Here is a 25,716-nt window from a genome sequence, read left to right on the forward strand (position 1 = left end):
AGCATTGAGCCAGTAACCGAAACGTCGCTGGTTTGAATCCCCTAGCCCGACTAGGTGGAAAATCTGTCAACGTGCCCTTGAGCAAGGTACTTAACCCTAATTGCTCCTGTAGATTTCTCTGATAAGAGCGTCTGTAAATGTAGAATGTAAATGTAGAAATGTGTGTATCCTAAGCATTCCTAGAGCTCTGATTTTATCCCTGAGGAAGTCTGACTTGTGTGTGTTTTACCACTTTGATGGCATTAGGATCGATTATGGAAGCAAAGGCTCAGAATGTGAATTGGTGCTTATACTATCAGGAATGTGTGGTATTTTCTAGGTGCGCGTTTGATCTCGGCAAACGCACACCTGGTGGATTGTTGTACACAGCAAGGCCTAACTGCCATCCTGGGAGTCTTGGTTCCATACAACTTAGCTTTGATAGTCTGGGTGTCAATGCTTACTCACTGGTCTTTATAGGAAGGAAGACATATGTTAGTTGCCATTTCTACTACATACTATGAGCAGGAGGGTATATGATAACATTATTACAGTATTAACAGATTGAGAAGAGCAGGCCGTAGTTGTTTTAGAGCAGTGGTTCCAAACCAGGGGTACTAGGACACCTGGGGATACTTGGCCTATCCACAGGGGGTGCTTGAGCATACTCCAGACACCATAGGCCTACTGGTAAAATGCACATGAGGTGCTACTTCAGAGGTACTCTGGGCAGAGCATAATTCAGTTGGTGGTACAGTAACCAGAAAGGGTTGGGAAGCACTGTTTTAGAGTGTTCAGCCGCGTGTAAATATGTTCGCTCTGTACCTTTTAAGAGAAGCAATAAGCAAACCACACTTTGCTGAAGTGAAAGTAAAGTGAAGAGACTTGTATCAGGCACTGAAGCCCTACTCCTCGTCAGAAGTCTTGCTACACAACTACGTTGCGTTCTGTCTCTGAGCGCCTTATTAATCTAGGAATCTTAATAACAGTCAACATCAACACAGGTGAGTTTAAAAAAACGTTTACCTGGACAAGTAGTAACATAAACCTCATACCGTAGCATGATGACTTGTTAAATATGTCTGCCTTTGGTAAAGGTCTTTTTCACAATTAAGTAGTAAAACGGGCTGGTACCTTTTTTTTCTTCAAATATTTAAATATAGAAGATTGGTTAGAATTAATGTCTGGCTTGCTTGACAACTCTGAATCCATTATTGAGTTGGTTATTTTTAATATAGAGAGCCAACTGAGTCCAGGAAATGCTTTATGGTTTCACCTTTGGTCTCTGTCTAGATATGACCACCTCCAGCAGTCTCCTGTCTGAAGAGCAGTACCTGTGCTCTATCTGTCTGGATGTGTACACTGAGCCGGTCTCTATTCCATGTGGACACAACTTCTGCAAGGCCTGTATCAGGGGATACTTGGATACCAGTGACCTGTGCCAGTGTCCATTATGTAAGGAGATTTTCTATAGAGAACCTGTGCTTCGTGTCAACACAACGTTTAGAGAGATTGTAGAGAATTTTAAGAAGATGAGAGTCGGAGGTAAAGATGAGTCCCCTGCCAAGCCTGGAGAAGTGTCCTGTGACTTCTGCACTGAGATGAAGCTCAAGGCCCTGAAGTCCTGTCTGGTGTGTCAGACATCTTACTGTGAGACTCACCTGGAGCCTCATCAGAGAGTCCCAGCCTTAAAGAGACACAAGCTGATCAACCCTGTGGAGAACCTGGAAGACAGGATGTGTAAGAAGCACGACAGACCTCTAGAGCTGTTCTGTAGGAGTGACCAGACTTGTGTGTGTCAATTCTGTACTGAGACAGACCACAAGACTCATGACACTGTCCCTCTAAAGGAAGAGTATGGAGAGAGGAAGGCTGAACTGGGGAAGACTGAGGCAGAAGTGCAGCAGATGATCCAGGAGAGACTGAAGAAGGTTCAGGAGATCAAACATTCAGTAGATCTGAGTCAGAAAGATGCAGAGAGGGAGATATCAGACAGTGTACAGGTCTTCACTGCTCTGGTTCGCTCCATTGAGAGAAGCCAGACTGAGCTCATTGAGGTGATTGAGGAGAAGCAGAAAGCAGCAGAGAGGCAGGCTGAAGGGCTCATTAAAGAGCTGGAGCAGGAAATCACTGAGCTACAGAGGAGAAGCACTGAACTGGAGCAGCTCTCACACACTGAGGACCACCTCCACTTCCTACAGAACTTACCATCCCTCTGTACCCCTCCACCCACCAAGGACTGGTCTAGGATCAGTGATCTGTGTCTGAAGACTGTAAGGAGAGCTGAGAATTGCTGTCCTCTTCTGCCCCAGTAATAATATAAGTGGTGAAAACTCTGCCCCTCTGATCATCACCCCTGTCAATCACCCAACATGATTTTTAATGTCACAACTAAGTGTCTTGAAGAGACGGTAGTGTGAAAATTTCTATTTTAAAGGTCCTTAATAAGGATATCTGGTAATATCTCTCTGTCACATGAAACGGTTGTTTCAATTCATCTTAAATAAAGTAGGATTTATTGTATTTACATGTGATGTAGTTATCCCCCCCTCCATGCCTGCTATAAAGTAAAGAATACCTTGTTTGTCTGAGAACATGTATCTCTGCAGTCCAACAGAGAGGACAGTGGTATCTTTCAACTAAAATGCTGGTCCTAAATTGCTTCAATGTTTCTGTGGTTATGTAAATAGACGTGTTGCCCTATGCTTGTGAGCAACCCCAGTGTGCAGTGCCTGTTCAGGCTGTTCTCTCTCTCTGAGGAGTGGAAAGTTACCTGTGCTGTGTTTGCTCAGGGTGTTATCTCAGAGTCAGCAGCCTCCCTCTCTCTCTCTCTGTCGCACTCTCTAACCCCAGTACACATCCTCAGCTGCTGCACTCGACTCTGCCCTCTACTAAGAACGGTGTGTTCTCTCTGAGAATTCAACCTCTATCCCTGTCTCCCTCTACTTTAGAGAATTCCCTTTGCTTTCCCACACTTTCCTTGGTAGGATTCTTTGAATGGGGTTTCAATGGTTTAAGAGATGGCGTCATGCAATTCCGGCTGTGCCTTTCCCACCTCTCAAGTCTGACATGGACACTACAGAGAGGCCCATCCAGGATCATCAATGTCTTCCACAATTAGTTAGATCGAAGTAGATAGCTAGTGTGAAGGAACATTTTGTTCTCTGAACAGAGCCTTGAATTGTACATCTTGTCTCATACAATCATTGGTTCTTGTAGGTGCTGGGTAGAGATATGAGGGGGAGACGGTCATGACCACCTCCTTAGACCTTTTGGCAGAACGCCCAGAATATGATCTATAAGTAAAGATGGGAGACGTTGCCAGACACATGCAGGAACCAAACATTAATTATGAATAACTAATAAGCTAAATCATGCAAATATACAGTGCATTCGGTAAGTATTCAGACCCCTTGACTTTTTCCACATTTTGTTTCCTCATCCATCTACACACAATATCCCACAATGACAAAGCAAAAACAGGTTTTTAGAAATGTTTGCAAATGTATAAAAAAAAATATTACATTTGCATAAGTATTTAGACCCTTTACTCAGAACTTTGTTGAAGCACCTTTGGCAGCGATTACAGCCTCGAGTCTTCTTGGGTGTGACGCTACAAGCTTGGCACACCTGTATTTGGTGAGTTTCTCCCATTATTCTCTGCAAATCCTCTCAAGCTCTGTCAGGTTGGATGGGGAGCGTCGCTGCACAGCTATTTTCAGGTCTCTCCAGAGATGTTCGATTGGGTTCAAGTCCGGGGCTCTGGTTGGGTTCAAGTCCGGGGCTCTGGCTGGGTCACTCAAGGACATTCAGAGACTTGTCCCAAAGCCACTCCTGTGTTGTCTTGGCTGTGTGCATAGGTTCGTTGTCCTGTTAGAAGGGGAACCATCGCCCCAGTCTGTGGTCCGGAGTGCTCTGGGGCAGGTTTTCGTCAAGCATCTCTCTGTACTTTGCTCCGTTCATCTTTCCCTCGATCCTGACTTTTCTTCCAGTCCTTGCCGCTGAAAAACATCCTTTACAGCATGATGCTGATCTCGGTGGATCCAAATTTCTTTGATTTAAGAATGATGGAGGGCATTGTGTTCTTGGGGACCTTCAATGCTGCAGACTGTTTTTGGTACATTTCCCCAGAACTGTGCCTCGACACAATCTCATACGGGGCTCTACGGACAATTCCTTTGACCTCGTGGCTTGTTTTTTTCCTCTGACATGCACTGTCAAATGTGGGACCTTATATAGACAGGTGTGTGCTTTTCCAAATCATGTCCAATCAATTGAATTTACCACAGGTGGACTCCAATCAAATTGTAGAAACATCTCAAGGATGATCAATGAAAACAGGATGCACCTGAGCTCAATTTTTAGTCTCATTGCAAAGGGACTGAATACTTATGTAAAGGTTTTTGTTTTTTTATTTGTAATACATTTGCAAACAATTCCAAAAACCTTTTTAGATTAGTCTTTTATGGGGTATTGTGTGTACATTTTGTAGGCAATTTAAAAAATATATATTTAATCAATTTTAGAATAAGGCTGTTATGTGGAAAAGGGGAAGGGGTCTAAACACTTTGCAGTATAGCTTGTCTTTGTAAACAGTATATAAGAGAACTAACTGGACTGCCCCAGCGGAGCTCCTGACAGACGTGTACTACTTGGTGCATTAAGTTTGTTGGAACCTCTCAGCTGATTAATATAGAATGATTCATTTAAGATTGACTTCAGGTGTCCCTGGTGGTAATTTCCACGACACAAGCTAAACACGTCATTTCAAATGTTAGTGTGTAACTGAGATGGGACAGAGGAGCATCATGACCTTCACCATTGTCTTACCGCGCAGCGGTCTAAGGCACTGCATCTCGGTGCAAGAGGCGTCACTACAGACCCTGGTTCGAATCCAGACTGTATCACATCCGGCTGTGATTGGGAGTTCCATAGGGCGGCGCACAATTGTCCCAGCGTCGTCCAGGGTAGGCCGTCATTGTAAATAAGAATTTGTTCTTAACTGACCTGCCTGGTTAAATAAAGGTTAAATCCATTTGAGTCAGAATCTATATCTATGGACCCATCTCCTAATTTCTTACCATGTCCTAATCGGGTCAAAGTTCTGTACCAGAAGTGCTGCTAATTTTACCAGGCTGGTCCATTAAGAACAAATTCTTATTTACAATGACGGCCCGGCAAGAGGCCTCCTGTGGGGCAGGGGCCTGGATTAAATAATAATAATAATAATAATTATAAAGTAAGAGAAGACGGACAACACAGATGGAAGACACTTGAAGGGAGACCTATGGCAACAACACAACCTGGTACAAACCTTAAGGCCAGACAACAGCACGAAGTACAGAAAAGGCAGAGACCAAGTACATCACACAAAACAGCTACAAATGACAATGAGTGTCCAAAACTATCTAGTTTAAGTGTTTTGCAGATCGTTCCAGTCGCTAGCAGCAGCGAACTGGAAAGAGGAGCGTCCCAGGGATGTGTTAGCTTTGAGGACCTTTAACAGAATGTGACTGGAAAATCAGGTGTTGTATGTAGAGGAGGAAGGTTGCAAAAAGTACCTTAGATAGGGGGAGTGATGCCTAAGAGAATTTTAGAAATGAGCAGAGGATCTTGCGTTGAGTATGTAGAGATGGCCAGTTAACAGAGGAGTATACAGAGCAATGATGTGTCCTATACATTTGTGGCAAATCTGATGGTAAAGAACATCTAGCCGCTCGAGCACCATTACTGGCCGATCTGTATGTTACGTCTCCGTAATCTAGCATGGGTAGGATGCTCATCTGAATCAGGGTTAGTTTGTCAGATGGGGTGAAGGAGGAGCGATGTATGTTACAGAAAACCTAGATGTAACCTTAGCCTGCCACCTGGTTATGTGCTCCAGGAAGGACAAAGTACTGTCTAGACAGAATTGTCTGGTGTGAAAAGGGATGGCAGGGGGAAAGAGGTATCAGATAGGTATGTTTCTGTTGTGCTTATTAATTATTCTGGCATTTCACATCAGTTTTCCAAGCAAATATATTCAAAGCACACACTTGAAAACAAAGACACTCTCTTTAGACCAAACACATTCAAAGCGTTTCCTGTGTAAATCTTTTTCATGAGAAAGATGGAGACAAAAGGCTGATGCAGGATCCCATCCAGCCGCAGGACATCAAACGGTGTCTGGTTCCATTCTGGAGAGTCTTCTCCTCCGCTCTCTTCTTTGCATTGATTAGACCGCTCTAGTTAGTACTGTTATGGTGGAAGGGGAGGTTGGACGTCGTTCTCTCTACTTGTCTGTCTGTCGATTGTCTCCTAAAATCTATTTAGACAAGGCAATTTGAATTTGGGGAGAGTTTTTAAACCTGTCTGTTGATTGTCTGTGTGATGTGGATGTGTCGAAGGGGTATTTGGTGGACAGTGACACTCAATAAAAGGACAGAGGGGAAAGAAGATTGAACTGGATAGACCGGGACAAGGAGAGAGAGCCTTAAGAGGAAGAGGAAGTGTTTGATTCACTGCTCTGTCACAAGGAGTAAAGTCAGTGTTATTTCAGGCTACCTACTTTGCACGCTACACACTATATGTTGCGAGGCAAATAGACTTTGTCGTGTGACCCTTGTTGGTTTCCATACTTAACGCGTTCTGCATAGAGACAGACATTTCAAAGCCATCATTGTTAGAATCCTAGATGGACCGAGGAATTCAGACACACCTATGAAACACACACCGTTACAAATAATTCCCTCTTTATCCCAAGATAGTATATGCTTCTTGTGAATTTGGTATTTGAAATGATCCATTTCCTTTACACATGGTTATCAGTTGAATGCTTAGTTGTATTCCTTATAGTATAGCTGTCATACTGGCCCTCTGTCTCTGGTCGGGCTAATTGCAGTGGGCAGCGTTTCAAGCTCTTTGTTTGTTGGACAGTGAAACAGGAATAACACCAACCACTGGCAGACAGTTTCTTTTCTCTAAAATTGCCCAGCACTCATCTCCTCTCTCTCTCTCTCATTCCTCTCTCTCTCTCTCTCTCTCTCTCTCTCTCTCTCTCTCTCTCTCTCTCATTCCTCGGCTCAGTTTTCTTTGTGTTTCCATGGTGTTTCTTAGAAAATGTCTGTAAAGAGGTGTGTAATGTGGCTTTTTGGCAATTTCTCTCCCTCGCTTCAACGTCTCGGCGGGACGCCAATATGCTCTGTGAATCATGTGTGTATGTGTGCATCTGTTTATATTGGGGGTGTGATGTCTTACAATCAGGAATAGCTTACATTGATTTACACGTGATATTAATTGTGTTGCTGTGTGATAGGTTTTTAAGCTATCAGCGCTCTCTCATTCCCTCTCGCTCCCTTTATTACGTTACTCTTGTACAGATTTACATTATGTAAAGTCATTCTGTATATTAAACTCTCTCTCTCTCTCTCTCTCTCTCTCTCTGTGTCTCTCTCTCAGGTGTTCCTGTTGCTGTGTATAGCAGACTGGATGGTGTACTCTATGTGGCGTAGTGGTAAAGACCCAGACAGTTTCTCCATCCCCTACCTGACCGCCCTGGGCGACCTCCTGGGCACCGCTCTCCTAGCCCTCAGCTTCCAATTCCTGTGGTACATCGGCGACCAGGACAGCGACGTGGGTGACTGAGATGACCCCTGATCCCTGGCAGAGGGGTCACACCGGTGCCTCTACCCCTGACCCAGAACCCCTACCCCTTCTCTTATGCCTTGCGGGGTTGTTCGCGTTGAGGCAGTTTGCCTCACTCAGCTATTGGTCGCTGGAACAATCCTCTGCCTTTCCTATTGTGCAGAGTAGCACTTAACACTATGCTGATTGAGCCAGTGAGGAGCTCCAGATGTTCATTTGGAAGAAAAGAAAAACAATATTATTTGGAAAGACATTTCTATGCATCTGGTTCCTTTTTTTCCATTCAACCAATGACACTGCATTCTAAAAAATCTTTTGCTTCTTACAGTGCAATTTATTAAGAGATTTGACCGTTGTTGTTTCGTTGCAACAAGTCACTTAGTGGACACTGCAAATTTAGCAGGAAGCCTTCAGTTAGTGAGATCAATGGGCTGCATTGTTTAGTCCTGACAGAGGGGAGACACATGGTCAGACAGGGTGGAGAAAGGCCAGGTTACTGGAGGTACACAACTCTGTCCCTGGACAGCTGGGGCCAGGGTTTGCAGGGTTAGTCACTGGATCAGGTGATTTAGAACTGGGATGGAACAAAAGCCTGCACACTATGTTGTTACAGACTAGTATTGCCTTCCCCTGGTCCCAAGCTTTATACAGTCTATACCAGAGCACTGAGTCTACTCTCAGCCCAGACGATATGCATCTCACTCTCTGTGGATGCACTTCATATAGTCTCTCATTAAGGTCAGTCACAGATTGAACCTCGGTTGTTAATCTGTGTGGGGTTTCATGTGGCCATCTGTACCCTTAGTTTTGTTTTGCATGATCACAAGGAAGGACACATAGAATTGGGGACAGCAGCCTGATCGTGACAGTTAACGGTACTCAAAGGAATGTATTGGATACCTGCTATTTTTCTACCTCTCGAGGGACTTGATTCTTTCCCCTCTCTCTATCTCTATCTATCTATAATGGGGGTCCAGTCACACAGAGTAGGTACTATTGTGGCGTTTTGCAGTCAGGTCCCGCATGATCATGTGGTTTTAACCATGGACGTTTCCACGCCACGCACTCTGTTTACACGTATGTACGTATGTTCACTACGGTGGCTCTCTGCCGTTGATATTCCAATGAAATGTGCCTGCGGCGATTCACAGGGTGATGAGATGTTATTCTCTCTGATGCCATATTGCTTTAGTTTTCTGTTGGAGCTGTTGTTGTTTTCTAAGCTCGAATAATGTGCTATTAAAAGAGTTTGTTGTTTTCATATTCGCAAACTGTTCTCGGAATCGAATGATGAATTACCATTTTGTGACTCATAAATGTTTAATAAATAAGCTGCCTTCGAATATGTGATTATCCTGAGTGAAGATTTGCCGGTCCCTCAGAGAGGTTAATTGGATGTAGTAGTTGTTGTTCAGTCAAAGCTCTTGTCTAAAGAGGTTTAGGATGACATGCCTGTAGACAGGGAAGGACAAGATCAGCTCCGATTCAGACAAATCCGTGTATACCGACACTTCTCTGCAGTAAAGCAATGTTATGATTGAAGTGTTACTGTGGTAGAAATTGGACTTTGGATGCCCTCGGGAGATCACTGGACAATCACTGTCTCTATCTCCTCCAGTCTCCATGGTAACACCAGTGTGGTATTTCACCTTTCATGACCTCCACTCAATGAACACATGAACACACACTCCTGTCTTTCTTCCTTCTTCCTGCCACTACTTCCTTCTCATTATGTCTTCTCATTCCCTTAGTCTTGCTCTTTAACCATTCTTTCTCAGAGCTCACTCTCTCTTTCAGATGTGAGAGACCTGAGAGGTGGGAACAGCACCCCCAGAGACATGTTAACATTACATGCTCCTTTGGGTGGGTACTTATATAAAAATGTCATATCAAATCAACTGGTGTGTGAAGTTATATCTTGGCTATGTCACCTACAGGCCGATCTGTCTCTGTGGAGGTGGTATACATATTAGGTGATTCGTTTGAAAGGTGTCAGATTATGATTATGTAATTCATTGGAAGTGTGAAGAAGGGTTTACTGAAATTGCAGAGGGTTTACTTGGCACAGAGTATAGAGTTGGAAAGAGAAAAGCATTTGAATAACAGCGTATGGACTCAGTCTGACAGTGCTGAAACAGTTGTATATATTATAGTATCTCTACATTCTGACGCCTTGCAAATAAAGTTGCATGGTAAAAATAAAGATATTCTCTGGTTCTGGACATCAAAGATGAGCTTGAGCAGTAGTCCTTAACCCTCTCCTGGGAAAGATCAGAGATAGAGATGATCTAGAACATTAACCTAGAGAGGATCTAGAACATTAACCTAGAGAGGATCTAGAACACTAACCTAGGGGGGATCTAGAACACTAACCTAGAGAGGATCTACAACATTAAGCTAGGGAGGATCTAGAACATTAACGTAGAGATGATCTAGAACATTAACCTAGAGATGATTTAGAACATTAACCTAGAGATGATCTAGAACATTAACCTAGGGAGGATCTAGAACATTAACCTAGGGGGGATCTAGAACACTAACCTAGAGAGGATCTAGAACATTAACCTAGGGAGGATCTAGAACATTAACGTAGGGGGGGATCTAGAACACTAACCTAGAGATGATCTAGAACATTAACCTAGGGGGGATCTAGAACACTAACCTAGAGAGGATCTAGAACATTAACCTAGGGAGGATCTAGAACATTAACGTAGGGGGGATCTAGAACACTAACCTAGAGATGATCTAGAACATTAACCTAGGGAGGATCTAGAACATTAACCTAGGGGGGATCTAGAACACTAACCTAGAGAGGATCTAGAACATTAACCTAGAGAGGATCTAGAACATTAACCTAGGGGGGATCTAGAACACTAACCTAGAGAGGATCTAGAACATTAACCTAGGGAGGATCTAGAACATTAACGTAGAGATGATCTAGAACATTAACCTAGGGAGGATCTAGAACATTAACCTAGGGAGGATCTAGAACATTAACAGAGATGATCTAGAACATTAACCTAGGGAGGATCTAGAACATTAACCTTTTGATGCTTGTTTCTGAATGCATCACAGTCTGTTGTCTGATCAATAATTAGTAGATCTGATAGTGAGAATCGTTCCAACCACCTCCACCTTTTAGTTTCAACTAGGCCTAAGTCCATCCAATGGATTTCTCTTATCTTTTCATATTTGACAGTACTGATACCATGCTACGTTAACCCATGTACCGTAATACGCCTTCATTTTGCTGTGTTTTTGTTCTTTCTCAGTGAAGTCAGAAGGCGTGACTAAGTAGTTGCAGTTTGTGTATTTTCATGGTTGTGTTGCGGGCTTGTGCGTCTGTCCCGTTAAAGAGCAGAATTTCTTGGTTGTAGAGGAGAGTCCTAAGTGTCAGTACCGTGTGGCTTAACAACCAGAGCAGGACCTCCTAAGTCCACAGTAACCAGAACACTGAATTACTCTTGGCTGTCTCTCCACCTCCTGTCTATACTGTATAGGAGGGAGTAGGGAATCAGGGTGTGATCTATCTAGGCTACCGTAGTGTTTATTTTACTGTACTGTCCTCAGTAGATACTTACTCAAATTCTGCCATCACTGACTGCATGGGGGAAAAGACACTTGGAAGTGTGGTTTTAAATGATATAATTATTAAGTGTGTTATGGGATTTCTCTGCCTCCTAACCATTCAGTAGATACTGTAGTTGTTGAGCATGGATAATGTTATTGTGACAGTATAGGGTTAAAACAAAATGTCTGCATTAGGAAAAAATGAGGAGTTGCAAAAAAGTGAACATCAGATGGTTGAGAGAGTAAACTCCCACTGTGTTACTGTTGAGTTAGATGTTAGACATTCATCACTGTTATTACACTAGGTGTTTTTTATGAGGTGGCATGTCTCCAATGCTGGCCCATGTCTCTGCCTGGCTACAGAGAGGAATCATGTACTGTATGACTGCATCACACACACACACACACACACACTCTCTCACTCTTAATTGTCCATACCTGTGGTATGTACAGTATTCTGTGGGCATGTAACAGTGTGCCTCTGTTGATGTCTAGACGCTCTGGTGTTAACGAGGGGTGCTGAACCTTGTATGATGGGGGGGGGGGGGGGGGGGGGGGGGTGTTGAGTTGACAGGTTTGACTACTGTTTGGGAAAACAGTAGTCGTTATCATACGTTTTCCTACTGTGACTGGAGAGAGAGAGAGGGATGGGTAGGAGAGGGGAAATAACTGGTAGGAAGGAGACATGGAGGAAGGGAAGTAAACGGAGAGTTTCCTGCCTCCCAGGGGTGAGATTCCTTGGTGACTGATGGAGTGGTGTCAGATGCCAGGTTTAACCTTCTGAACTGTGCTGTTGCCAAGAGTTCGAATAAGAACAGCACAAGTCTTTTTTGTCTACAGTCGGCCTGGTTCATAATCTAACCGTGTCTTTATCACCTCTGAACCTACAGTAGGTTTTATACTGGCTATGTCACTGAGGGGGACTGGGAGGAATCGATGACGCTGTCAGCAGGGCCCGATGACTCAGTCTAGTACATTCACTCTACTAAGGAAGTGAAACACCAATCGATTATTCTTTACTTAGACCCCAATCGATCTCATTTGGCAAGAAACCCAGAAAGGGGGAGGAAGTGATAGCCACCGGGTGGGTGGTGAACATTAATTTGAGGTGGGAATCACACATCTGCGTGTGTGGCAGGGTATGGAAGCCCGAGGGGGACACAGCCGTGAGATGCACAGAGTGACAGAGAACAGCATAAATAGGGTGAGAGAGAGAGTTGGAGACCTGCGGTGATGCAACACTTTGTCAGGTGTTGTATTTGCCTTTAAGCATAAATATTATATGCATTCACCCAAACCACAGATACCCACAGTGACGCAGCCCATATGGACACAGCAGCTGTTAACTTCCCTTCCCTACACATGAACACACACACTCCCCTGATGTTCCACTGGCAGCAGCCTCCCTCTAATGACAGGGTTTATAGCCAATGAGAAGGCAGGGCCTTGGAAATAGGCTGGATGTATTTCTGACAGTAGTGGAGAAATGCCTCTGTATGTGGGGAGATGCTGGATGTATTTCTGACAGAGTGGAGAAATGCCTCTGTATGTGGGGAGATGCTGGATGTATTTCTGACAGAGTGGAGAAATGCCTCTGTATGTGGGGAGATGCTGGATGTATTTCTGACAGGAGTGGAGAAATGCCTCTGTATGTGGGGAGATGCTGGATGTATTTCTGACAGGAGTGGAGAAATGCCTCTGTATGTGGAGAGATGCTGGATGTATTTCTGACAGAGTGGAGAAATGCCTCTGTATGTGGAGAGATGCTGGATGTATTTCTGACAGTAGTGGAGAAATGCCTCTGTATGTGGGGAGATGCTGGATGTATTTCTGACAGAGTGGAGAAATGCCTCTGTATGTGGGGAGATGCTGGATGTATTTCTGACAGAGTGGAGAAATGCCTCTGTATGTGGGGAGATGCTGGATGTATTTCTGACAGGAGTGGAGAAATGCCTCTGTATGTGGGGAGATGCTGGATGTATTTCTGACAGGAGTGGAGAAATGCCTCTGTATGTGGAGAGATGCTGGATGTATTTCTGACAGAGTGGAGAAATGCCTCTGTATGTGGAGAGATGCTGGATGTATTTCTGACAGTAGTGGAGAAATGCCTCTGTATGTGGGGAGATGCTGGATGTATTTCTGACAGAGTGGAGAAATGCCTCTGTATGTGGGGAGATGCTGGATGTATTTCTGACAGGAGTGGAGAAATGCCTCTGTATGTGGAGAGATGCTGGATGTATTTCTGACAGAGAGGAGAAATGCCTCTGTATGTGGGGAGATGCTGGATGTATTTCTGACAGAGTGGAGAAATGCCTCTGTATGTGGGGAGATGCTGGATGTATTTCTGACAGGAGTGGAGAAATGCCTCTGTATGTGGGGAGATGCTGGATGTATTTCTGACAGAGTGGAGAAATGCCTCTGTATGTGGGGAGATGCTGGATGTATTTCTGACAGTAGTGGAGAAATGCCTCTGTATGTGGGGAGATGCTGGATGTATTTCTGACAGGAGTGGAGAAATGCCTCTGTATGTGGGGAGATGCTGGATGTATTTCTGACAGAGTGGAGAAATGCCTCTGTATGTGGGGAGATGCTGGATGTATTTCTGACAGAGTGGAGAAATGCCTCTGTATGTGGAGAGATGCTGGATGTATTTCTGACAGTAGTGGAGAAATGCCTCTGTATGTGGAGAGATGCTGGATGTATTTCTGACAGTAGTGGAGAAATGTCTCTGTATGTGGGGAGATGCTGGATGTATTTCTGACAGAGTGGAGAAATGCCTCTGTATGTGGGGAGATGCTGGATGTATTTCTGACAGAGTGGAGAAATGCCTCTGTATGTGGAGAGATGCTGGATGTATTTCTGACAGAGTGGAGAAATGCCTCTGTATGTGGGGAGATGCTGGATGTATTTCTGACAGAGTGGAGAAATGCCTCTGTATGTGGAGAGATGCTGGATGTATTTCTGACAGTAGTGGAGAAATGCCTCTGTATGTGGAGAGATGCTGGATGTATTTCTGACAGGAGTGGAGAAATGCCTCTGTATGTGGAGAGATGCTGGATGTATTTCTGACAGGAGTGGAGAAATGCCTCTGTATGTGGAGAGATGCTGGATGTATTTCTGACAGTAGTGGAGAAATGCCTCTTTGTGGGGAGATGCTGGATGTATTTCTGACAGGAGTGGAGAAATGCCTCTGTATGTGGAGAGATGCTGGATGTATTTCTGACAGAGTGGAGAAATGCCTCTGTATGTGGGGAGATGCTGGATGTATTTCTGACAGAGTGGAGAAATGCCTCTGTATGTGGGGAGATGCTGGATGTATTTCTGACAGAGTGGAGAAATGCCTCTGTATGTGGAGAGATGCTGGATGTATTTCTGACAGAGTGGAGAAATGCCTCTGTATGTGGAGAGATGCTGGATGTATTTCTGACAGTAGTGGAGAAATGCCTCTGTATGTGGGGAGATGCTGGATGTATTTCTGACAGGAGTGGAGAAATACCTCTGTATGTGGAGAGATGCTGGATGTAATTCTGACAGGAGTGGAGAAATGCCTCTTTGTGGGGAGATGCTGGATGTATTTCTGACAGAGTGGAGAAATGCCTCTGTATGTGGGGAGATGCTGGATGTATTTCTGACAGTAGTGGAGAAATGCCTCTGTATGTGGAGAGATGCTGGATGTATTTCTGACAGAGTGGAGAAATGTCTCTGTATGTGGGGAGATGCTGGATGTATTTCTGACAGAGTGGAGAAATGCCTCTGTATGTGGGGAGATGCTGGATGTATTTCTGACAGAGTGGAGAAATGCCTCTGTATGTGGGGAGATGCTGGATGTATTTCTGACTGAGTGGAGAAATGCCTCTGTATGTGGGGAGATGCTGGATGTATTTCTGACAGTAGTGGAGAAATGCCTCTGTATGTGGGGAGATGCTGGATGTATTTCTGACAGAGTGGAGAAATGCCTCTGTATGTGGGGAGATGCTGGATGTATTTCTGACAGTAGTGGAGAAATGCCTCTGTATGTGGAGAGATGCTGGATGTATTTCTGACAGAGTGGAGAAATGCCTCTGTATGTGGAGAGATGCTGGATGTATTTCTGACAGAGTGGAGAAATGCCTCTGTATGTGGGGAGATGCTGGATGTATTTCTGACAGAGTGGAGAAATGCCTCTGTATGTGGGGAGATGCTGGATGTATTTCTGACAGAGTGGAGAAATGCCTCTGTATGTGGGGAGATGCTGGATGTATTTCTGACAGAGTGGAGAAATGCCTCTGTATGTGGAGAGATGCTGGATGTATTTCTGACAGGAGAAGATAAATGCCTCTGTATGTGGGGAGATGCTGGATGTATTTCTGACAGGAGTGGAGCAATACCTCTATGTGGAGAGATGCTGGATGTATTTCTGACAGGAGTGGAGAAATACCTCTGTATGTGGAGAGATGCTGGATGTATTTCTGACAGGAGTGGAGAAATACCTCTGTATGTGGAGAGATGCTGGATGTATTTCTGACAGGAGTGGAGAAATACCTCTGTATGTGGAGAGATGCTGGATGTAATTCTGACAGGAGAAGAGAAATGCCTCTGTATGTGGAGAGATGCTGGATGTATTAGAATGGGACTATTAACTTGTTTCCAATGTCTTGGAAAAAGCAGGTTGTGGAATTTACAGTGGCAGTAAGTTTCATGCATAACTTTGTATTGCGTTGTAGATCTCTTCGTGGGTTATCTCTGCTTATATTAGGGATTGATATGTAGTTTAGAAAGGTGGTAGGAGACAGTACTGTGTTTTTATTAATGAGAGACTGATCTGTGGCAAGATAGGGATGAGAATGTTCCAACTCGTTTTTTTTTTTATAGATTCCGTGGCCCTGGCCATTTCTTCAAAGGTGCCCACTTGAAAGGAACCACTGTGCTGACCACAATGTCTGTATAATGAGAGAGATCAGGACCTTTCCACAGAGAGCAGGCTGTATACATGCACCGGAACAAGTGGCCATATTGGGACGGATTCAAACCCGGTTGTTGATATTGAGTAAGTCCCCTATGTGAACTACAGGGTGCAATAAATAGCAGATGCCTCAGTGACTCAGCATTTGGTTGATTCCCCAGCATAGCAGCAGCTTTACACCAGTTATAATTGTACTTTTACAGTTCGTCAAATGTCTGTCATTAGCTAGTTTAGCTAGATAAGTGTTCTGAGTGTGAAAGCGCCACTGGCTCTCCGGGTAACGATCTCGCCTCTAGTACACAGGGTTGTAGGTTCAATCCCAGGCTCAGCTCTTGAGTGTAGTTGTGTTGACAGTAATGGTTGGAAGGCTGGTAGATATCATGGGGTAAGTACCTGGATTTGCCTCTCTTTGCAAAAAGCAACAGCCATGGATAAAATCTCCTGGAAAAACTAACTTTTTTCCAGGAGGATTTATCATTAAGTTTGCCGATGACACAACAGTGGTAGGTCTGACAACAACAACGATGAGACAACCTCTCCCTCAACGTGATCAAGACAAAGGAGATGATTGTGGACTACAGGAAAAGGAGGGGCGAGCATGCCCTCATTCTCATCGACGGGGCTGTAGTGGAGCAGGTTGAGAGCTTCAAGTTCCTTGGCGTCCACATCAACAACAAACTATCATGATCCAAACACACCCAGACAGTTGTGAAGAGGGTACGACAACACCTCAGGAGACTGAAAAGATTTGGCATGGGTCCTCAGATCTTCAAAAGGTTCTACAGCTGCACCATCACTGCCTGGTATGGCAACTGCTCGGCCATAAGACCCCTGAACAGCTAATCAAAGGGCTACCCAGACCCCTCTTTTACGCTGCTGCTACTCTCTGTTTATAATCTATGCATAGTCATGTTGACTCTACCTACATGTACATATTACCTCAACTAACCGGTACCCCCTGTATATAGCCTCACTATTGTTATTTTAATGCTGCTGTTGAATTATTTGTTGCTTTTTATTTTCAATTTTTTCTTATCTATCTTTTACTTAACACTTTTTTTAAACTTCTTAAAGCATTGTTGGTCACGGTGTTGTATTCAGTGATTTGTGGGGCAAGATCCTCACGCCAGAGACACACGACTCCTTCACACTTCTTACCATTCTCCTTGTATAGTTGACATTGAGAGTTGCAGAAACATACAAGAAGTTAGGTTTGAACCCACAACCTCTTGGTTTTGAGTCAGGGACTTACCATTGGACCACCATCTGCTTCACATGTATTGTCATTCTCTTCGTACAGGAGATTGAGCTTTTGTTTTCATCTCCACAAATATCAAAGGTTGCCACTTCAGTTGCTCCACACCAATGTGGACCACACATGACAGCTTGTACGTTATACATAGCACATTAATATACTTCCATCATGGAGCACAAGAATGTCTCAGGAGTAACCATGGTAACCTGGAAAATTGCTCTGGCAGACCGGCATGTGCAGGCTTTTCACAAACAAAACAGATGCCGTGTTGTAATGCCAAGCTTGGAATCATCAGGTGGCATGAGTTGACGAGACAATATCCATGCCAACCAGAGAATACCCATGAAACCACTGGGCAGTGAGTGATAATGTGACAAATATGTGTGTGTGTGATTAGCGTTTGACATATAGAATTTGGTGTGTTTGTTGTGTCTGTGTTCGCACGCTTGCTTGTCTGCAGAATGAAAAGAAAAACAGTAGCCCGGGGCATCTGGGTTTGAGTTTCTGAGGCGTTTTATTGTGAAAACATCAGACAGAATGAACCAGAATGAACACTGGTGGGGAATCACAACTCCTCTCCCACTACCTGCAGTCAATATATTCAATTATTCATGTTTCGGGTGAGAGGGCCTTGATGATGAACCGACAGTCTGCCCCGTGAGAAAAGTCCAGGTGTGTTGCCATGGAGACCACCATGAGGAATGTTATGGGTAGTCGTTGGTGAATGAATAAATAAATACAACGTAGCCTGTTTGAGTTCCTAGAGTTACTCTAAGGCAGAGCAGGTACAGTACAGAGCGACCTTATATATATATATATATATATATATATATACACACACACAGCTCAGATACACACTCATTGGTACAGCACATAGTGACCTCTCCGACACAAGCCGGCCGATGACATGGTATCTAACAGCAGAGTAACCAGCCTAGACTCTCAACAACATTGATTTAAGTGAACACACACTCACCATCTGGCAACGGATGAGAACACTTAAACTAGCACACAGAGATCTGAGGGTTGAAGTGTGGATTTGAAGGGTGTACGTACAACCTCTGAGCAACACAGAGCCACAGAAAACCATCCTGTATCTGAAGGCTTAGGAGAGGAGGGAAGATCTGAGCAGAGCAAGCATTTCAAAAACCCTCTATTTGCAAATCCTCTTGATGTGGTCACATGAGTCTCTCTACAGGTGATCTGTGTTAGTGTGTGGGATGCTGTTTTACAACATTCACCTGACAGTTGAAGAGGGAGAGTGTGTGTTTGTGGACTGACCAATCAGATGACAGTAAAGTGCTCCAATGAGAGGAATGAAAAGGCACAGATCATTTCAGCATAAAAAGGTACTGTCTGTGGTGACTGGAGTGCCCTGTGGTCATGTACTATAGGCTATGTAGGAGGCAACCATAGAATGGATTGGACATAATCATTGAAATAAACAAAATTATCATGGTTCCATTCAACACACGTATGCTGCAGGTCATATCTAAGAAACTGTGTTCTATCTATATGTTATACTTCTATGAGGTCAATGAAAAGTGTGGAAGCTGCTGTGGAGTGTTGCTGACAGAGGAATACCACAGAAAAGAAAAAGGCTCTATTACCATTCCAGGCTTGGGTTTCAATACAGTTTAAGTGGGAGATCTGCACTAACCACCTTCCAGTGATTTCAACAGTTGGCAATATTTCTGAAACGCCTCATGGTCTGTGAGTTGGTACCAAAGGGCTAATTCGTAACAGCAGGAAACATCATGGGGACCCCTTTATGTGTAACACAAAGGAAGTTTCATGGTCATTATGGAGAGATTTTCACTGTTGCACAGAGACTGATTGAATAAGAATATCTCATAGACAGAAAGATAAAACCATAATTCACAAAAAATTGCTTATCTCTGGCTAGAAACCCCCGGCCTTAGAGTGGATATGTTTACGTATGTGCAGAGGAGCGTGCACTTCCTGTGCTTCTGCATTTAGCAACACAGTAAATATGTAATTCAGTCCAACAATAGACGTCGTTCTCCAACAACATAAATATACCCGTACACTCGTCAATAAATACTTACAGCACAGGAACACTAAATGGACATGTCAGAATTGGATTCAGGTGGATTTATAGGTAGAGTGAGCGAGGATATGGAATAAGATGGAGAATATATATATTTTGGGGAATCAGGTCAGTATTTCCACAGGGATCGTTAGGCTGGGCTTCTGTGGGATTTTAACAGCTCTGTTTGTATAAGAAGCCTGCCCTTTTCCTGTTGTGAGGGTAGAGATCACTGCCACTGTCCAAAAACCCACTTCTGTTTTTATATGTGGCCATTTTGAGAGAGAGGTTGGAGTAAAGAGGAGAGGACTCCATAACTGTTTGCAGAGTTGTGAAGCCTTTGAGTAAAGTGTCTCATTTTGGAGGTTAAATAGGCAGTTAGAGATAAGCTGAGTGTGTGGTGTTTTTAAATGTCCATCCCCCTCTCCCACCGTACCTCACTTACCGTACCTCACTAGAGTACAGCTGCTGAGTAAGAGGCTGCGTGGCATCAACGTGTGTGTGTGTGTGTGTGTGTGTGTGTGTGTGTGTGTGTGTGTGTGTGTGTGTGTGTGTGTGTGTGTGTGTGTGTGTGTGTGTGTGTGTGTGTGTGTGTGTGTGTGTGTGTGTGTGTGTGTGTGTGTGTGTGGAGGGAGAGCTCAGAATGCTCCCATTGTTTCTGTAAGTGGATGGGGTCGGAGATGTATGCCAAACCAATAGCCTTCCTCTTTATCAGAGCGCTATGTGAAGGGCCTTGTTCCTCCAAACCAGCAGCCTTCCTCTTTATCAGAGCGCTAAGTGAAGGGCCTTGTTCCTCCAAACCAGCAGCCTTCCTCTTTATCAGAGCCAGATGTAAAGGGCCTTGTTCCTCCAAACCGGCAGCCTTCCTCTTTATCAGAGCGCTATGTGAAGGGCCTTGTTCCTCCAAACCAGCAGCCTTCCTCTTTATCAGAGCCAGATGTGAAGGGCCTTGTTCCTCCAAACCAGCAGCCTTCCTCTTTATCAGAGCCAGATGTGAAGGGCCTTGTTCCTCCAAACCAGCAGCCTTCCTCTTTATCAGAGCCAGATGTGAAGGGCCTTGTTCCTCCAAACCAGCAGCCTTCCTCTTTATCAGAGCCAGATGTGAAGGGCCTTGTTCCTCCAAACCAGCAGCCTTCCTCTTTATCAGAGCCAGATGTGAAGGGCCTTGTTCCTCCAAACCAGCAGCCTTCCTCTTTATCAGAGCCAGATGTAAAGGGCCTTGTTCCTCCAAACCAGCAGCCTTCCTCTTTATCAGAGCCAGATGTAAAGGGCCTTGTTCCTCCAAACCAGCAGCCTTCCTCTTTATCAGAGCGCTATGTGAAGGGCCTTGTTCCTCCAAACCAGCAGCCTTCCTCTTTATCAGAGCCAGATGTGAAGGGCCTTGTTCCTCCAAACCAGCAGCCTTCCTCTTTATCAGAGCCAGATGTGAAGGGCCTTGTTCCTCCAAACCAGCAGCCTTCCTCTTTATCAGAGCCAGATGTGAAGGGCCTTGTTCCTCCAAACCAGCAGCCTTCCTCTTTATCAGAGCCAGATGTAAAGGGCCTTGTTCCTCCAAACCGGCAGCCTTCCTCTTTATCAGAGCGCTATGTGAAGGGCCTTGTTCCTCCAAACCAGCAGCCTTCCTCTTTATCAGAGCCAGATGTGAAGGGCCTTGTTCCTCCAAACCAGCAGCCTTCCTCTTTATCAGAGCCAGATGTGAAGGGCCTTGTTCCTCCAAACCAGCAGCCTTCCTCTTTATCAGAGCCAGATGTGAAGGGCCTTGTTCCTCCAAACCAGCAGCCTTCCTCTTTATCAGAGCCAGATGTGAAGGGCCTTGTTCCTCCAAACCAGCAGCCTTCCTCTTTATCAGAGCCAGATGTAAAGGGCCTTGTTCCTCCAAACCAGCAGCCTTCCTCTTTATCAGAGCCAGATGTAAAGGGCCTTGTTCCTCCAAACCAGCAGCCTTCCTCTTTATCAGAGCGCTATGTGAAGGGCCTTGTTCCTCCAAACCAGCAGCCTTCCTCTTTATCAGAGCCAGATGTGAAGGGCCTTGTTCCTCCAAACCAGCAGCCTTCCTCTTTATCAGAGCCAGATGTGAAGGGCCTTGTTCCTCCAAACCAGCAGCCTTCCTCTTTATCAGAGCCAGATGTGAAGGGCCTTGTTCCTCCAAACCAGCAGCCTTCCTCTTTATCAGAGCCAGATGTAAAGGGCCTTGTTCCTCCAAACCGGCAGCCTTCCTCTTTATCAGAGCCAGATGTGAAGGGCCTTGTTCCTCCAAACCAGCAGCCTTCCTCTTTATCAGAGCCAGATATGAAGGGCCTTGTTCCTCCAAACCAGCAGCCTTCCTCTTTATCAGAGCCAGATGTGAAGGGCCTTGTTCCTCCAAACCAGCAGCCTTCCTCTTTATCAGAGCCAGATGTAAAGGGCCTTGTTCCTCCAAACCAGCAGCCTTCCTCTTTATCAGAGCCAGATGTAAAGGGCCTTGTTCCTCCAAACCAGCAGCCTTCCTCTTTATCAGAGCCAGATGTGAAGGGCCTTGTTCCTCCAAACCAGCAGCCTTCCTCTTTATCAGAGCCAGATGTGAAGGGCCTTGTTCCTCCAAACCAGCAGCCTTCCTCTTTATCAGAGCCAGATGTGAAGGGCCTTGTTCCTCCAAACCAGCAGCCTTCCTCTTTATCAGAGCCAGATGTGAAGGGCCTTGTTCCTCCAAACCAGCAGCCTTCCTCTTTATCAGAGCCAGATGTAAAGGGCCTTGTTCCTCCAAACCAGCAGCCTTCCTCTTTATCAGAGCCAGATGTAAAGGGCCTTGTTCCTCCAAACCAGCAGCCTTCCTCTTTATCAGAGCGCTATGTGAAGGGCCTTGTTCCTCCAAACCGGCAGCCTTCCTCTTTATCAGAGCCAGATGTGAAGGGCCTTGTTCCTCCAAACCAGCAGCCTTCCTCTTTATCAGAGCCAGATGTGAAGGGCCTTGTTCCTCCAAACCAGCAGCCTTCCTCTTTATCAGAGCGCTATGTGAAGGGCCTTGTTCCTCCGAACCAGCAGCCTTTCTCTTTATCAGAGCCAGATGTGAAGGGCCTTGTTCCTCCAAACCGGTTGCTAATTATAATGACACATACGTGCAAACACACACAACTGCCACCAATATTTTAGAAGCTATGGCAAAATTAGGTGAGCTTGTCATTAGTCACCACGCCTGTCTAAACTAACGGTCAGAGGGACAGATGAATATAGTAGTGATCATTTCTTCTGTGCTGCTGTTACTTCTGCTCAGACCTAGCAACATAAAATACACAATTTTTCCAATAAACGTCCCTCTCTCTTTGAAGTCTGAATGGAGGAAGAATGACAAAGGGGTGTAAAGAATAAAGAGGACTCCCTCCCTCCCAGCTTGGCTAATTAAGTTGTCTTCTCTCTCCATCCGTCGCCCACTCCTGCACTGTGTATACGCCTCTCTGTGATCCCATAGACTACACAGAGTAATGATTACAGCGCACTTTCACCTGGGGAGGGCGGACACAGACCTGACTTTCACCGCCAGACTCAAAGGTAGACGGTTCTATTATCGATCATTATCAAGGCAACCACTGCTGTTGTTTCTGATTCTGAGCAGTAGTCTGCACTGTAGATGTAGATATGTATGTAGAATACGTTTCTCATGCTATAGTTTCATTTCAATCACAGGATTGTAAATGTTTTGTAAATTATTGGATGTAGTGAAAAGTACTGATAAGAGTTGAGTTGACTGTCCCTTTCTGCCATTGGCAGTGTTCCAACCCTTTGGCACCAGACTCAGTTGACTAAGGGGGAGAGAGGGAATAACTCTAAATCCCATGGGATGTCCCAGCTCTCACACACAGAGAAACCAAAGTCATGGACTTAACTTTATTGTATTGTACGCCCTTCGGGAAAAAGGAAGACCATTAAAATGTTATCATTAACAGTGTACCGGAAGCAACTCAGGACAAAAAACATGAAAAACTTATTTTTTAAAAATCTTGATGAAAATCTTTTTAATTAAATCAATTAAAAATGTTAATCTGCCCAATTTTTTTTTTTTTAAATCTTCCTCTCTCTCATCCACCCCACCCACCCCCCGACAATAAAAGTAATTTAAATAATATTTTTTATTGCTGCTCGCAGCAAAGTTTTCATCAGACATTAAAACCGAGACATTGCTCGTTGAAGGGGGTGTGGGGGGGTAATGGGCATGGCCAGTAGGCAAGGTTATGGCCCTGCCTGGTTTTGGGGTGTGGTGTGGGCGGATTTATGAGATCCTGTCCCTTAAACCCTTTCACAGCCACATCTCTTCTACGGTTCCTCTCTGGGTCAGTGGGAGGCACCTAACACCTGTCAATCATTCCTTCTGACCACTTCCTGTGGCTCAAAGCCTCAAGGGTGCTCAGCGTCTTTCTAAAATGGCCGCCTTTTCAGATCCTGCTATGGGAGTCTGAGGCCTCAACTGGCAAACCAGGATTCAGGAGTTGTTTCACCTATGACGATGGCGATCTTGACAGCATAGCTACAACTTTAGAGCAGTTGGCTGTAAATTGTAGCTCCACTGTTTACTCCTAATGGTTCTAGAGGTCTTTAAAGCAAAGTCAATAGCCAGCTATAATGAGGAGGGCTTGAGGTGGAGCCAAGAGCCAGTTTACTTATCAAATGTATAATTGGTGGGCGTATCAAACACACCCAGGATACAGCACACTGAAGGACATGGATGTGTTTTACAATTTGACGGAGTTTCGCTATTGTTCGTTATAAAATAAACTCAGCTCCCATGATGCTTTGGGGCCAGGGCACGTGCATGCGAGGCCACCGTTTGCTGTGCAGATTCCAAAGCAGACTAATTGGTCAAGAGTCCCACCTCATGTACATACAGAACACATATCGATCACTCTCCAGGAGTCCTGCTTCTCTCCTCTATGTCCCCTCTTAGAAAACCTCTGACATCAGCTCCACCCGAACCCTGCATTCTGATGCTATAGGATCTCCACTTCCTCCTTTATCACCTTCAGGACAATGCTGATTGGATAACCAAGAATCTTTCACGTCAAATCGGATCCAGCAACTTTCCTCAATCTCTGTCCCTCCCATTCCCCTCAGTCCTTCCTGTTCACCCCCCAGAAACAGCGACGACAGTTTTTGAATAAAGCTTCTGCAAAAATATCTGTTCTCCACTTTCACTCAGTTCTTATGTTCTTCTCTTAATAAAAGTGGATCGTGCCCAGAGTCCCAGCTGGCTAGTCAAGTCCTGGTCCTCTAGTCGTTAGTCCAGTCGCAGATAGCTTGGCATGGAATAGTTGAACATGAGGAAGTCCAATTTATACAGCTGGAAGAGCTGGCTGTGCTGCTGGGAGCTGATGTTGCTGAAGAACTGGGCCGTCATGCTGTCTGTGGTGCGGGTGGACTTGGCGTAGGTTGGGAAGCGCAGCGACTCGCCCATCCCCGCCAGCCGCAGAACGTAGTTGGCGTCTTCCTCCAGGGTTTCATACTTGCCCACCAGGTCATAGTGGATGTGACAGGGGTGGCACAGCTGGTACACCGTCTGCCAGTGCTCGTTGAGCGGGCCGTCGCGTTGGGTAGCCGGGTCGACAAGATACTCTGCGAACTCCCGGAACTTGACGTCGGCGCCGTTGAGCAGCGCCTCCTGCGTGGCGTCCTTCCGGTAGCGGCGGACGATCTTGGTGCCGAAGCGGCGGTGGAAGGAGGAGTTGTACTTGAGGGTGAACTTGTTGCGGTAAGCGGAGACGAGCCTCTCGAAGGGCTCCCGGACAAACAGGAACTTGAGGTAGCTCTTGAGGCGGTGGTTGATTTCAGCGATGCTGTACTGATTCAGATATTTCAGGTTGGACGGGACGTGGGCCTCGTTGGAAGGGATCTCCATGGGGTCACTGGGATGGAGAGAAATAAAGACCATGAGGAACATAATAAAAACAACACAAATAAATAAAAGTATCTGAATTGTAGTAGTAGGAGTGGTAGTAATAGTAGCCGCAGTTATAAATACTGACTATACAAATATTGAGAACACCTGATCTTTCCATGACAGACTGACCAGGTGAATCCAGGTGAAATCTATGATCCCTTGGTGATGTCACTTGTTAAACTCTTTGGGCTAGGGGGCAGTATTTTGACATCTGGATGAAATGCGTGCCCAAAGTAAACTGCCTGTTACTCAGGCCCAGAAGCTAAGATATACAAATTTGGATAGAAAACACTCTAAAGTTTCTAAAACTGTTAAAATAATGTATGTGAGTATAACAGAACTGATTTGGCAGGCAAAAACCGGAGGACAAACCATCCAGAAAAAAAAGGACT

At 45.0% G+C, this 25,716-nt stretch overlaps 2 protein-coding genes and 1 pseudogene across 4 annotated transcripts in view; 2 read left to right on the forward strand and 1 right to left on the reverse strand.

The window, feature by feature from the left end:
* The window catches only part of LOC139393275 (solute carrier family 41 member 2-like), a 29,004-nt gene extending 20,059 nt beyond the window's left edge, over positions 1–8,945 (forward strand). For both annotated transcript variants that reach the window (XM_071141793.1, XM_071141794.1), the window contains exon 11: positions 7,417–8,945. In XM_071141793.1, the coding sequence (XP_070997894.1) occupies positions 7,417–7,602 (186 nt within the window). In that variant the 3' untranslated portion in view covers positions 7,603–8,945. The remainder of the gene's footprint in view (positions 1–7,416) is intronic.
* Positions 1–25,716, forward strand: part of LOC139393279 (E3 ubiquitin-protein ligase TRIM39-like) — a 112,591-nt pseudogene that overhangs the window by 477 nt on the left and 86,398 nt on the right.
* LOC139393282 (carbohydrate sulfotransferase 11) overlaps positions 22,411–25,716 on the reverse strand; it is a 70,109-nt gene continuing 66,803 nt past the window's right edge. For both annotated transcript variants that reach the window (XM_071141803.1, XM_071141804.1), the window contains exon 4: positions 22,411–25,289. In XM_071141803.1, coding sequence (XP_070997904.1) covers positions 24,665–25,289 — 625 coding nt within the window. In that variant the 3' untranslated portion in view covers positions 22,411–24,664. The remainder of the gene's footprint in view (positions 25,290–25,716) is intronic.

The sequence above is a fragment of the Oncorhynchus clarkii genome, chromosome 33 (assembly GCF_045791955.1).
Source record: "Oncorhynchus clarkii lewisi isolate Uvic-CL-2024 chromosome 33, UVic_Ocla_1.0, whole genome shotgun sequence".
Lineage (NCBI taxonomy): Eukaryota > Metazoa > Chordata > Actinopteri > Salmoniformes > Salmonidae > Oncorhynchus > Oncorhynchus clarkii.